We start from the raw sequence: 15396 nt of genomic DNA, 5'->3' as shown, positions 1-15396 counted from the left end.
TCCACACACGCGCACGTGTGCTGTGATGCCCCTGGAGCGGCTGCTCTTGGCAGCTGTGTCTGGCTTGGTGCCAGCCTGGCTGCCCCGCTGGCAGGTGAGGAGTGGGTGAGGGTCCTGGAGCCCCTAGTAACCCAGAGGCCTTTGTTACTGTGGAAAGAGCTGGGGCTTTGGAGTCGGACCATCTGGGGTTGGAATCCTGGCTTTCTCAACCACTTATTAGATGACTTTAGCCAAGTTAAGCTGTCTGAGCCTGCCTGTTTCCTCATCTGTAAAGCGGGATAATGGTAGTTCTGGCCTCGGATTTTTTTGATCAATATAAGGGAGAGTCCTGGACCGCTGAACAGTCCTTCCCCTCTCTTTCTTCTTTCTCCTTTGCTCCTCTGATTTCTCAGCCCTTATACAGAGAGCTCCAGCCGAGGCTGGAAATTATTCAGAGGCTATTTTCTGCTTTGAGCTCCCTCGCCGCTGCCCCTAGCTACCATTTCTCATTCCTCCCAGGGCTGTCTGGGGAGCCAGGCTGGGGAAGCTTCCACCGGGGCTACCGCATGGTTCTGGGTGCTGGCTGTTCCCTGCCCAGTGCCCGCTGGGCAGCCCAGCGTGGGCTCTGCTACCTTCTGGGGTAGAAACACCGGGATTCTCCACGCGCCTGGAGGCAGTGAACGAGCCAGTCAGGTATCTTGGGCTTCCCTGGGACAAGCTTCTGGTGTTCGAGCGTTTTCCCCTCCCCACCCTGTCATGGTGTTAGTAAGTAAGCGAGGAGGCAGCTGTGTCTGGGGGTCCCCACCCCAGATCTCTGCGGGACATTGATGCTCAGCAACTAAGTTTGCACAGATTCTTATGGGGGACCTTTGTCCCACTCATACAGAGGCCATTGCTGAGCACAGACCTTTTCCACGCTCCCAGTTCGAGGAGGATGGTCTCTTTTCCCCGGGAGACCTCTGCTCCTGTCCCGTGGGCTTTCAGTGAGGTGCACAGAGAGCCCTCAGCACCTTTTTATTTTTTATTATTTTTTAATTTTTTGGCTGTGCCGCGTGGCATGTGGGATCATCGTTCACTGACCAGGGATCGAACCTGTGCCCCTTGCAGTGGAAGTGAGGAGTCTTAACCATTGGACCGCCAGGGAAGTCCCCTCAGCACCTTTTTAAGCAGAGGGGCTTTCAGAAGATCACTGGGAAAACCATCCGCTGCTCTTCAACGTCTTGTGTTTTGGGCTTAGTTTTGAGCACTTAAACTAGTAAAGATACTACTAATTACACCTGCCATGTGCCAGCCCTGCACTAAGCCCTTCACCCAACCCATTTCCTGCAGTCCCCCCAAGAGCACTGAGGTCTCTAAGGGACAGAGTTGATATTCTGGCTCGGTAAGCGATGCACCCAAGCTCTATGCAGGGCCGAGGTGCGGCGGGTCCTCCTGGAACCGCATCCCACCCCGTCTGCACTCCTGTGTCTCAGATGAGCCTCCTTCAAATGTTCCTCGTCGCTCTTACCTCGTAACTCACCGTTTCACCAACACACAATTCTGCCTCTTCTCATTCCCAATTCAGAAAAGCCTATGGAGGGCTCTGATTGGTCCAGTTAAGTCCCCTGCTCAACTCTGAAACCAGGGGAGCAAGGGACCCCGCTGGGTCCTCCTGCTGGGTGGAGTTAGGAAGGGCAGGGCAGCTGAAATGCTGGGTGTCCACCGTCGGTTGGCAGGCCTCCCCGTTTCCAGGTGGGAAAGTCGAGGTTTGGATCCCTGGGGTGACTAATCCTGGGTAATCTGTTGGGGCAGCACCGGTTCTAGAGTCAGGACTAGGACTTGGATCCTAGGCTTTTGGGCACTCTGCCACCCTGCCTCCGCCCGGTGGTGGGCTGTGCGCCGGGGCTTTGCGGGAGGAAAGGTGAACACTGTGCTTCCAGCCTTCCAGAACTGCAGGGTCCAAGACACGGGCGCCCAGGAGTAGAGAATAAAGAGCCAGTGGTAAAAACTAGGGGAAGTGTGGGCAGCGGGCTCTGGGCGTTCAGAAAGTGAAGAGTTAACTGGTGGGGGTGGGGAGCTAGGTGTCTGAGGATGCTTGTGGCAGGGATAAAATGTCAGCAGGGGTGGAGACAGGGAGCTGTGTTCCAGGTGTCATGAAGAGTTTGCGTTCGGGCTTGGGCTGGACTGGTGGGCACCGATGTGACCTCTAGTGAAGAGTCTAATTAACCCTCTTTTCTGAATGGCCCCCAGGGGCCTAGAGTTGGGTTGATCTTCATTTTTGCTCCGTGACACACTCCTGTCCTTGGTGTACACATGGCCCACTTTCATCTTGTCTCTGTCTAATGGTGTCTTTAAGTCTGTTTTAGTACGACTTCAGACTGTTTGCTTGGGTGTCTTTCCACTTGTGCAAAGCTGAACTCAATGGATATATGTACTTTTTTAAAAATTATTTATTTATTTATATTTTAAGATCTTTATTGGAGTATAATTGCTTTACAATGGTGTGTTAGTTTCTGCTTTATAACAAAGTTAATCAGTTATACATATACATATGTTTCCATATCTCTTCCCTCTTGCATCTCCCTCCCTCCCTCCCTCCCTAACCCACCGCTATAGGTGGTCACAAAGCACCGAGCTGATCTCCCTGTGCTATGCGGCTGCTTCCCACTAGCTATCTATTTTACATTTGGTAGTGTATATATGTCCATGCCACTCTCTCACTTTGTCCCAGCTTACCCTTCCCCCTCCCCATATCCTCAAGTCCATTCTCTACGTGGATATATGTATTTTTTACTCTTTATTTTAGCATCTATGTCATGGGCTTGGTCCTGGAGTGGATTAAGAACAACGGCGGTGCAGCAGCCATGGAGAAGCTTAGCTCCATCAAATCGCAAATGATTTATGAGATTGTTGATAATTCTCAAGGATTCTATGTGTAAGTTGATGGGGTTTTATCTCACATTTTGCCTCTTGTGAATTTAAAAATGGGTATATGCCATGTCCTTTTGGAACATGGATGCAGCCACCTTTCGCTGAGACACCGTACTCCTCAGGAGCATGAGTTAGGTAAGTCTTCCCTCCTGCATCCCATGCCCAGGAATCCCGGGCTTTGGGACCTGTCTCCCAATGGGTGGTAACGTTTCTCATACCACAGACCCCGGGGCAGACCCCTCTCCCCAGCCTCACCTCCTCTGTATGTCCCCTGGGGAAAAAACACGTACTTGCTGGAAGCTCTCAGCTTTACCTCAGGACTCCCTGGAGACCCTTGGTATAAACACCCACTCCTGGCCTCTCCCCTGGGTTATTTACCCTTTTAGGAAAGTTTACTCTTTCGCTTATTACAGGACAAACACTCCCATCCCAGGCCTGCAGTTGGTGAATGGAATTGGCTCTGGTATGAGTTGACTCCTAGTTAAATGTTTCTGTGACGAATTGATTCATGAACATGTGTTGACCGCTGGACCAACACCAGAGCGCGTATGGGCCTTGTATTGATCTCCTAGGGCTGCCAGAGCAAAGTACCACTAGCTTGGTGGCTTAAAACAAGAGAAATTTATTTTCAGTGTTCTGGAGCACAGGAGTTCAAAGGCAAGCTGTCAGCAAGGCTTTGCTCCCTTCAGAGACTCCAGGGAAGAATCCATTCCTTGCCTCTTCCAGCTTCCAGTGGCTTCAGGCATTCCTTGGCTTGTGGCTGCCTCACCCCAGTCTCTGCCTCTGAGAGGCCTTCACATGGCCTCCTCCTTTCTTGTGTGTCTTGCCTTCTGTCTCTTACGTTGGATTTAGGGCCCACCCAGATAATCCAGGATGATTGGTCTCATCTAGAGATCTTAGCTTAATTGCATCAGCAGAGACCCTTTTTCTAGGTCACATTCGCAGGTTCTGGAGGTGAACACGTGGGTAAACCTTTGCAGAAGCCACCGTTCAACCCCTACAACAGACCTGTCACCAAAATGCCAGATATAAAGTACCTAGTACAGTGCCTGGCACACAAGGAGCTTGAGAGATGATGTTTTCATTTGTTTTTCCCCTCCTTCAAGGTGGGGACGCTGTGGGAGGACCAGACTTTATGCTCTGTATGCACGTGTGTTTATACACTTACATGCGTAAACACTTACACTCATTTGCCGAGCCAGGACCCCCTTCTTAGCGGCCTTTACTCTTTGGAGTTCAGTGTGTTGTAAGAAAAAATATCTGGCTGACCATAACAAAGGAATTTTCACTCTTTGAAGAATTTAGTGGGCCTCGTAGGACAAAAAACTGGTGCCTCAATCCTGCCTTAGAATTGTACGTTTTACCCAAGATTTGCTAACACATCTCCATAAGCATCCGTGGGTGGGGTTGTACTTTTGGGACAGGCCTAACTGCTGCTGTCCCCTCTGCCCTTAAATGCCTGCCTGCTCCTGTGAGTTCTTGGCGTGTGATGACACCCCAGCCACAAGCCCTCAGGGAGTCTGGCTTGGCTGAACGACTTGACCTTTGGGGTCCTCTTCCACATGCCATCTGGGGGAAGGGGTACACACTGTGCACTTCTGCCTTCTCTGTGGTTCTGTGGCTTGGCCCTTGGGAATCTTCCACTTTAGAGCCTGACGTGTGAGAGAGGAGGCCAGGGTACTCCACTAGCGCTGACTGGAGCCATTGTAACGTGCGTGATCAGCAGTAGACGGTCCAAGGAGTTCATGGCCAAGGGCTAAATAACGAGCCTTGAGCTGGGGGCAGGGAGATACTGCTTTGGCTGGAGGCGAAGGGAGGGCTTTTACACGAGCTTGAGCCTTGGACAGGAGTAAGAATTAGGCAGAGAGGAAGGCGGAAGTACTTTTAGGAATTTTTAGGAAGGCAGGGAATGGCCTCTGCAAAGCACTGAGGGAAGAAAGTAGAGTGTTTGGAGAACAGAGAGTGGGCTACCTGAAGGGCACGGCTCGTGCTGGGATTGGAAAGAAAGTCTGGTCTGAAGACATGTTTAATTCACTAGCTCATTTATCCATTCGTCTATCTACCCACCCACCCACCCATCCATCTACCCATCCATCCACCCACCCATTCATCCGTCTACCCATCCATCCATCCATCTATCCGTCCGTCCGTCCGTCCATCCATCCATCCATCCAATGGCGCCTGAACACTCCTCTGTGCTAGCCTTGTTCCAGGCTCTGGGGATACCCAGAAGAATAAGTCACCTTTCCTGGCTCCATAAGAGTGATCAGGATCTGAGTGTGAGTAAGAGCACGTGGCAGCTGTTGTGGAGGGGAGACCAATTTTCTATGGGCTTTTGGCTCCGTATGTTTCTCGGGAGATGTGAAGGCACAAAATGGGAGGACAGGAAGCATGGTGATGCCTCCAGAAGAAATCCAGGAAATTAAAAACAAAATAAAGCATAGGAGGAACACCAAGAATCCCCTGAATTCTCTCCCCGCAGTTGAGATCCTTTAACTGCAAGCACCCAACCTGGCGTTTCCCAGAAGGCAGCCTGTCGAAGCCAATGTGGCAGGCAGGTCATCTCCTGAGGAATCTCATCACCTTCCCATGCAAAACTCCTCATTCACTTATGAACAGCCTTGACCCCGAACTTGCATCCTCTTCCAAATAAGCCTCTTTCTGGGAACTTCTATTCACCCCCTGGGCCACCTGCCCAGAAAAGGTCATCCGGCTCATGGTGTTCCTCTGGGACCTTGTTACCAGGGTCAGTAGCAGGCTTTGCTCCCTCTCTCCTCTATGTTAGCAGTTGGACGCTCACTAGTTGTCTCTGTGTGTGCACTTGGGTTTTCAGGAAGTTCTTTGCTATGGAAATGTGGCCCCGAAGAGGAGGTGAGCAGTTAAATGCGAATGCATGTGGATAAAGAGTATGTAATGTAGACGTTAAGAACATGGGCTCTTGCACTGGGTAATTTGTGTAAAGCACCAGAAACCGTATTTGGCACTTAGGGAGCATTCCTTAAGGGTTAGCTCTTAATAGTATTTGTGGTTATTATTGAAAGCACCTAGGATGTTCCTAACACATCGTGTTTAATGTGTATTAGATATTAATTTTAATATATAAAGCTGTTGAAGTGATCAAATCCATATCTACATCTGAGGTCACCTTTTCTCACTTTCATGTGGGGTCCAGACCTTAGGAAAGAGAGGGAAGCATGTGATGTGTCTAGTGACAACCCCAAGCTAAAATAAAGCAGGCAGAGCCCTTGGCGCTTTACAGCTATGAATACATTTTATTGTCATCACAACCCTGTGAACAGACAGTGTTTTACAGCAGCACAGACAGGTTAGGGTCAGGTGCAGCGGGGAAGTGGGATCAGGCAGGATAAGAACATGGGGAGAGTCAAGGGTGCTGGTTCCAGAGCCTTTACTAAGGAAACAACAAAAATCACAAATGATATTGACTTTTTATTTCAAAATGCAGGAATCAGTGGAAAAACTAGAAATGATCATGCTCACAATTGTGATCAGTTATGTCTAAATATGTAAAAGTCAGTTACTTTCCCATACTTCAGAAATAACAATAAAAAACAAGGAAAGATCCCATTCGCAATAGTCACAAAAATTAGTAAATATCTAGAAGTCAGTTCAGTGTTCACCTGAAAAAGTTAGTGCAAAAGGATAGATGAAACATTTTAAACATACATGTTAACATTAATAAAATGTAATGTTAACATATGATCTATTAACGTATAAAGCCACTGGCAGAGGGAAAGACAGATCGGTGGAAAAGTCCAGAAACTGGTCCATGTTTACTTGAGAATTGCATTTTAAATTAGACAGTTTTAAAGTCTAACGTGACTTTTTGTCTAATTGACTGATTGAAGCATTGATAATTCATTTAAACAGAAATTAGATATTTGCATCACAGCATACACAAATTCTAGTCCATCGAAAAGATGCAAATGCAACTAAATGCAAGTAGCAAATATAAAATACAGGAGAGAATTTATGTGTAAGTGTAGGGAGTACAGAAGCCTTCCTAAATAAGCCATAAAACTCAGAAGCCATAAAGTAAAAGATATTTAATTACATGAAAATTTAAAACTTTTCTACAGTTCAAGACATAAACAAAACAAAATGACAGACACAAACTTTGGTAGCGTATTAACATATAAAGGTTACTGTTGATATAGAGAAGAACCACAAATAAATGAAAAAGGATAACCAAATTTTAAAAAGGCAGGGGGTGGTTTCTAACTGTATGAGCAAACAACTCAGAAGAAACACAGCTGGTTAATAGATGAATGAAGAGGGGCCAACTACTTTAGGAAATGCAGATTAAAACCATGGGATTTTCTTCCCCTCTGATCAGCAGAAATTCTAAAGACTGATAACATCTGGTGTAGGCAAGGGAACAAACACACTTTGGGTATGTTAAGTAAAAAAATGTGTTCAATTTTGGAGCGAGGTTTGCAGCGTCCATCAAAGTTCAAAACTCTGCTGCTCTTTGACCAAAGACTTTTACTTCTAGGCACCTGCCCTCTGCCAGTACTCTGCCTTGCCCAGAAGTGTGCACAAAATTGGGCACCCGCAAGTCCAATGCGGGATACTTACGTTAACGGGGAAAATCTAGAGACAACCCGGGTGTCCTTCAGGAGGGGTCTGGTGAAGGAAATTAAGATCCATCCGTGGTATGGAGTAACGTGTGCGTGGAGAGCGGGGAAGGTCTGTGAGCAAACTGGGAAGATGACCTGATACGTCATCAGGTCAAAAGGAAAAAGCAGGTGTAGGAAAGGACATGTGTATTATCCCACTTAGAAACCCACAATGTTTGTATTTGTAAATACTATATATGTATATATGTACATGTGGAAACACACATATCTACATGTGTACACATTTGTGTATCTGATCCTGAAAATGTGCAGAAGACTGTGGATGGCAGCCACCTCTGTGGAAGGGTAGCTCTTCATACTTTTACTCTAGTTTTCCTAATCGTGTGCAAATTTAGAATTAATTTTTTATTTAAAAGTTAGGCAGTCAGGAGAGGCCTGTGGGCTTGTCTCACCTCAGGATGCACTCGTCGCGCCCTTGTTGTTTCTGGTTTGTCTTTTGGAGCAGACACCGCTGAAATGAGCGTCTGGTCTTCGCTTGCCGACTGCCTGCGGTTTTCTTGCGCCCTCCTAACCCTCGCCTCCTTTGTGAGATGCTGTTTCCCACTCAGGCGGTGCCTTTCCCCTCACACATGCCCCTCTGGTACCTTGGGCAGTCCCGGGGTTTCTCAGTGGGCATTCTAGAAGACTCATCCCAGAGATGCAGTGGGTTTTTCAGCCACGTGCATTTGGGGAATACTGTTCCTGTATGAATTATCCTCTTGGGAGTTCACGATTCACCGGAGCTCTTGAGACGCTCTAGGAAGTTGAGTCAAGAAACCCGTGTAGCCCTGTTCATGCAGGATTTCCTAAATTTCTAGGACTGACTGTGACACCGCTTTTCCAGTCACAACCATCCTTATCAGCTTCCGTCATAGGCTCCCTGGGGAGCGCTGCTCACACTCTGGCCTGGAAGCTTTGCAGTCCCAGGATGACCTGCTGCTTCCACGCCCACCCGGCCCCTGTGCTAGCGCTCTGTCAGCCTGGCACCTTCTCCCTGCCCCCAACTCATTCAGGCCACAGGCCCTGCCCTCGCTCTGGGATTTAGTGATAACGCCTGGGAGCGGTGGACCAGCACAGATCATGGCAGTGCTCGGCGTGGCTCACAGGGTTTAAAACACACAATTTGAGCCCTTACTGGAACATGTGAAGATTATTTAAATCCAGATGTCTTATTTCATAATCCCCGTGTCTCTGAAAGTGGGAGAAACAGACTGGGGGGGCTGTATGTTTCAAGCAAAAGGGAGACTGTTTCTCTGTGGAAGAACAGGCCCTCACAGTTAACAGGTAACGTAGGGAGTTTGTGCTGAGTCTGTCATGTTGGGCCTGTTATACTCATTTATATGACCGTTGGGTCCCTATTGGCATTTGAATTTGCTGCCCATGCTTGAAACTCCCCAGTGTCCCTGTCTTGGTCATCAGGCCTAATTCTGTTGACCTAGAAAGTTCTTTGTGGGAGCTTTCTAGCAGGGCTCTCCCGCAGTGTCCCCACCCTCCAGCCCCTATGTCGTAGTGCTTTTTCTAAAACACGGAACTCGTTGGGCAGACCTGATTACTCCTCTTTGCTCCAGGATCCGATCGATCCAGCTCCCAGGAGAGCGTGTCTGCAGGGCCCTCCGCGGTCTGCAGTCCTGCCCCCAGCCAGGCACCCAGCACCCCAGGTGCTGCAGAGAACTTACTGGGGTCCCCCGTGCCTTGGCAGACACAGCTCTCTGCCAGATGCCCTTCCTTCGTCTCTCCCTGTCCTGACCCCTCCCACCTCCCTTCCTCTGAAACCTTCAACCTTCGCTCGGGCAGAGTTACTTGCTCAGCTCTGTGCTTCCACAGCGCTTGTCCTGTGGAATTTGAATTCCCTCCACAGCCATCTTGCTAGGTTGGGAGCAGCTGATTCCCCTTCATCTTTTTCTTCCTTCCCTCAGCCCCACAGCAGGGACACTCTCGGGCACCGTGCAAATTTAATCTTCAATTTCTAGTTGTTATGACATAGTTGCTGTCATGATACCATCTACGTTCACAATAGGATGAGTAAATGTGTGGGGGACGACTGTAAATACAGATTCTTTGTAAATCCAGGTTCTTAATTCTTCCCCCTTTTTAATATTTTTTCCCCTTAAATCACATGTCCTTTTTGCTGCTCCAGCTCTATAATTGGACTCTCACCTGGGGAGCCTGAGGCAGCAGAATATCAAAGAGGGTAGACACTAAATTTTTAATTTAAATGTCAACCAGGATAACTACTACCTGTGCAAAGGGGGGCCCAGAATTCAGGCTCAAAGCCTATTACCAGATACTTGGTTTCCCTTCTTGTGTCTCTTCTGTCCATCGATGTGCACTTGGCTCCTATTAACTTTAACAGGAATTATGTGTGTGCCCTGAGGGGCGAGCATAGCTTTTAATGGGGGCGTCCTCACACTGCTTTTATTTGCTGTTTAATTTTAATGAATCCCACCCTGTAGAAGGGGAAGAATGAAATAGGATGTGCTTGAGAAAATGGAGAGAGTTATTACATATCTTCCTTGTAATCCAGAGTAGCATGTCATCTGTTCTTCTGTTTGTCTCCTTTGGTTGTCAGTGGAAGATAATTTTGGCTTGCCTACTTTCCAAATCAGAAACTGAAGTCAAATACTAACGTATCCTAGATGAAATTTGACTCATTCATTTTTGAGAGTCTGTGAGCCCTGTGTAAGGTGCTGAGAATAAAAAGACAAATTTATTGACTTCAATAGTTATTTACATAGCATTGAATGTGTTCCAGACACTTCTAAATTCTATCAGTTATCTACTTTTGCATCATAGAACACTTCAAGACAGTGACTGAAAACCACAGCCATTTCTTTTGCTCAGGATTCTTTTCAGTCAGCAGGTGGGGCTGGGCTCAGTGGGGTGGTTTCTTCTGCTGGTCTCATCTGAGATCACTTCAACCAAAGTCACCTGGTGATCCACCTAGAGTGTAAATGGCCCCCCTCATCTGTCTGGCAGCTGGTGCTGGCTGGCTGTGGGCTGGGCCTGTTATTTCCAGCAGGCTAGCTGGGGCTTGCTTACATGGCAGTGATGTTTTAAGAGGGCAGGTAGAGAAGCTGCATGCCCCTTGAGGCCTCAGCTTGGAAGTTGCACGGCGTCACTCTTGTTACAGTCTCTTGGTCAAAGTAAGTCCACAAGGCCAGCCTAGATTCAAAAGGTGTGGAGCACAAGACCCCACCTCTTGCTGGGAGGGCTGCAGAAAATTTGTGGCCATTTAGTCCTCACATCAGAGAGGCACAACAGAGAGATTTAGTAACTTGTTCAAGGTCGCACAGCTTGGGACAGTACAGTGTTTTAAGTGCTTTGAAAGCTGCTGCTCATTATTTTTAAATCTTACGGCCACTATTCGGACCAACTTATTTTTTTTTCTCTGCAGCCTTGTAGAAAAAGGATCATTCACATTGCTGTGTGGCTGCCATGGGTTGGAAGCTTCATATATGTTGTATCACTGAACTGTCATAACTAGTATGAAATGGAGATATTATTATCATTCCCAATATTCAGATGAGGAAACTGAGGCTCTTGGAAATTAAGTATGAGTCGTATAAGAGAATGTTAACTCACTGTTCCATATGCAAGAGTGATCTCCCTAAGTAAATTATAAATGTCCTGGCGCAGATCTTTTTTTAATCTCTTGTTTGCACGTGGAAAATGGTTTTAAAAAATTTTCTGTTGCTGACAATTAAAACTGGATTAGATAGCAGCTGTGCTTTAGGGCATCCAGTTCACATTTATTACATTTACTTCATAGTCTGCTTTCACCCTAACTAGTGGCAATAGAATTGCAGGTTGATGGGAACAATCTTACTCTAATCACCTGTACAGTTCAGTATACTCCATTATGATGTTTAAATATATAACATACTATTAAAAGAACATTAAAGGGAAGATAGAATTATCCCACATTCTCACATCCTGAACACAAATATTTTCTGTTTCTCTATGCTTCCTTAGAATCTTTATGTCCACATTTATACTGTAATTAGAGTACCCATAACATCTAAAATTTTTGACTTATTAGATCACAAACCAGTTCCATTTTGCAGCCTAATCTTTATATTTATCTTTTTATGTGGCATCTTAATACTTAGTTATAAAGAAATGTTATAATTTATTTTATTTCTATGGTGGCCGTAGGTCGTTTCTAACTTTACCTGTTGTAATTAATTACAGAATATATGGTGTTCTGGATGGGCTTTAGTTCAGGTATTTTGTTTAATTCTATCTCTAAATATGTACTCTCATATTTTTTGAAAACATATGTTCTGAATTTGATTCCCAGCTCCTGTCAAGAACCATGTAAATGTGTGTTGTGTGTGTGTGTTGTGTGTTTTTTGTGTGTGTGTGGTGTTTGTGTGTGTGTGTGTGTGTGTGTGTGTGTGCGCGCACGCCAACAGTTTTACTCTGGGAAGTTGATTTAAGGAAATAGTTCAAACATACAAAAAATGTCCAAGTAATCCAATGTTATGATGTTTCTTCATATGTTAGCATAACTTTATTTTTTGTAACTAATGCTTTACTTTTTTTTTCTTTTTGCTTTTCTGTAACCAAATAACTGACATAGAGTTCATGTGGGGTATAAGTTTTCGATCTAAATCAATTTTCCCTATACAGCACTACAATTATCCCTCTCTGTTCATTAAATAATATTCACTTTCCTGGAATTATGTGATTCTTATTTTACTGAATGCTTAAATATAATATATAAATGGGTTTATTGGGACTTAATAAAAATTTTTTTTCTGTTGCCTTGTTAATGGCAGTTGCACATTGCAGAAAAAGAGCTGGAACAAAAAACATGTTTTTCAGATGTCCAGTGGAGCCCCAGAATAGAAGCAGGATGAATATTCCATTCCGCATTGGCAACACCAAAGGAGATGATGCTTTAGAAAAAAGATTTCTCGACAAAGCTCTTGAACTCAATATGATCTCCCTGAAAGGGCATAGGTGAGTACTTGTCCCATCCAGAAGCTTGTCAGAGAATTGATTTAGTTTTTAGACGCTGAAGAAGACACATCTAGGAGCCTACCCATCCTGGAGTAGCAGTTATTGTAACTAGTTGGGAAAGACCATTTGTTACGGGGGTTCTCCTGCTGCTGCTTACAGACCCCTTAGCACGATCCCACGGCCGAGAGCATGGATGGGGGGCACATCTTCTAGGAGCTTTGGTCAAAATTTCCTTTGAAAATCTCTGCTCTGACAGCACAAAGAGTGCCATCCCAGCTCTGGTGCAGCTGGCACAGCCTGTTCAGTGTAAGAACAGACGCTGTTGCTCCCCCGAACGTCCGAGAGAGTAGTTAATTCTGTGAGCTCCATGGAAGATGTGTGTTCTCACGCATGAGAATAGCTGTCCGCTCCCTGCCCCCTGCATGGCAGGCTCATCGAAGAGTTGAGCTAACCTAGGTTCCACGTGAGCGTGACAGTTCTCCACTGCGTTGGAAAGGAATTTTTTAATGACTGAGATGTGTGAAGCTCCTGGCCACCTGCGGGGGCTTTCAGGTGGGAGGTTGGACACGATAGTCTCAGGTGCCGTGACTCTCTCAGGTGCTGGTGACGGGAAGGAGGGCTGTCTTTTTTTTTTTGTAAGATGTTGGGGGTAGGAGTTTATTTATTTATTTTTGCTGTGTTGGGTCTTCGTTTCTGTGCGAGGGCTTTCTCTAGTTGTGGCAAGTGGGGGCCACTCTTCATCGCAGTGCGCGGGCCTCTCACTATCGCGGCCTCTCTTGTTGCGGAGCACAGGCTCCAGACGCGCAGGCTCAGTAGCTGTGGCTCACGGGCCCAGTTGCTCCGCGGCATGTGGGATCCTTCCAGACCAGGGCTCGAACCCGTGTCCCCTGCATTAGCAGGCGGATTCTCAACCACTGCGCCACCAGGGAAGCCTCAGGAGGGTTGTCTTGATGCTCAACCAGATGCTCCTGTTCTTAACAGCTGCATCTGTTGTTCTTCTAGGTCCGTGGGAGGCATTCGGGCCTCTCTGTATAATGCTGTCACCATCGAAGATGTCCAGAAGCTGGCAGCCTTCATGAAGAATTTTTTGGAGATGCACCAGCTATGAGCACATCCTAACCAATATACACTCTGCCCTTGAACAATGTACAAAATTGAAAGTCACTTGGGCATGGCTAAAAAAACTAAAGAAACACAGTATTTTTCTCGAATGAACATGCTTCTGATAGATTTTCTTCTTTTTTCAGAGAACAGCAAAACATCCACAGCTGTCCCAAGCTGTTGAAACTTAACCTTAATTCTGACTTGAACTGGAAGCTTTTAAAAAATCTTCTCTTGCTTTTCTACCAAATTCTAACTACTGTTGTCTTTGCTGCTACTTTTTCTGCCTAGATCTCATATTCAAAGCTGTCTATGAGTTTAATTATATGCAAACTGCAGGTTATTATTTTTAGAGACACACAAACACACAGCATGGAGGGTGGGTGGAGCCCTCTAGGTGCTGAATTTTGATCCTTTGCAAGATGACAGCAGTGGGGTCTTCTGAATTCTGCAGCTATTAATTCAGGTCACCACCGACCGTGTTGTGATGTTCCAGACTGAGAGGCAAACCGGAGATCGTTCTTTATACCGTTATTCTCATAAAGAGATAAAAGTGGCATACTTATGTTTGTATAGCAAGGTCTGTTGTTAATACCAAATAGTTTATATCTCTATGCATTTATATCTCTGTGCATTTATATTTCTAATAATACGTTTCTTGTTGATATATGTTGAGACTTTGAGAAGTTGTTGGGATCCTTGACCTTGTGCATTAGAGTGTTACGTTCTCAGCAGCTGTGTGCCTCCCCTTCCCCCTCCCCTCTCCCTTTTTAAGCTGCTTCACAAGATTTGGAAGCTCCCTGATTCACTTTTACTTTCCTTTCAGTGGGTAGAAGAACGGTTGGTTGGTTGGTTGGTTGGTTGGTTCTTTGTTTTTCAGTTATGCTGTTAAACTAAAAATCTCTGTTAAACTCCCTTACTGTTTGTTCACGTGACTGTTCTCTTTCTGGTGTTTGACCAGTGATGCCATGAGCTCGGGAAGATCTTTGCTGAAGAGTCTTTTCCCCTCTTGTTTATCCATTGTCAGTGTTTTTTGTTGACCGTGCGAAGGACATTAAAGTCCTAAAACATCTAAACCTTTGTCAATGAATTTCTTTACATGCTTTTTAGACAGATTGTTCTTTTAAAAACTTTATGTTGGGAAAACTTGAGTCTAAAAATAGCATCTGTGAAGGGTATTTTCTTCAAAAAGGTGTAAGACTCGAGTCCTGTACATCCACGTCTTTAATGATTCAGCACACTGGTACCTTTCCGTTGGCTCTTGGAATGGACAGTATCAACAAACCACGTTACAACACAGCTCACGGTATAAAGTTCTATGAACTTTGTCCCCCTTAGGCTGGAAACATGCCGCTAGGACAGTTCTGAGCTATCTTCGTGTTTCGTTGGATGTGTAATGAGGACTATCCTGATCTTTCGTCCCAGCTCTGCACCAATTAGTTGGGTTAGTTGGGTTTCCTGCTTAGGGCTAAACCTTACCAATCTTTGTTCTCTCATCTGTGAAAAGGAGGATTGAAATAACTCCCCCACTTATCTCAGGGATGTTTGAAGAGCTTAAAACGAGGGCTCAATGCAGGATGTGACTGATAACCACAGTACATTTTTAAATGGCAAAAGCCGGCCAGTGCTTGGACGCCATCCAAGTGTTCACATATAATAGTTCTCAGAGTCTATTTTCCCTCCTTCCTCATCCATTCATGTGATGGTGGCAAGTCCCTGTGGTTTGTACCGGCCCCAGATCTCTTGAATCTCCACTTATTTCCATTCCCATTGCCACAGCCAGCTCTGTCAGCCCTCAGCGGAT

General features: G+C 46.0%; 1 protein-coding gene across 2 annotated transcripts in view; it reads left to right on the top strand.

Moving 5' to 3' along the window:
- Positions 1-14632, top strand: part of LOC309823799 (phosphoserine aminotransferase) — a 29273-nt gene extending 14641 nt beyond the window's left edge. Inside the window, exons 7-9 of one of the 2 annotated variants that reach the window (XM_082656377.1) lie at positions 2765-2893; positions 12354-12491; positions 13494-14632. In XM_082656377.1, coding sequence (XP_082512503.1) covers positions 2765-2893; positions 12354-12491; positions 13494-13599 — 373 coding nt within the window. In that variant the 3' untranslated portion in view covers positions 13600-14632. The remainder of the gene's footprint in view (positions 1-2764; positions 2894-12353; positions 12492-13493) is intronic. The other variant, XM_082656378.1, reaches the window with a different exon arrangement.
- The last annotated feature ends 764 nt before the right edge of the window (positions 14633-15396 follow it).

This window comes from Grampus griseus (assembly GCF_964374135.1).
Source record: "Grampus griseus genome assembly, chromosome: 6".
Lineage (NCBI taxonomy): Eukaryota > Metazoa > Chordata > Mammalia > Artiodactyla > Delphinidae > Grampus > Grampus griseus.
This window is presented reverse-complemented; position numbering and strand designations above follow the sequence as displayed.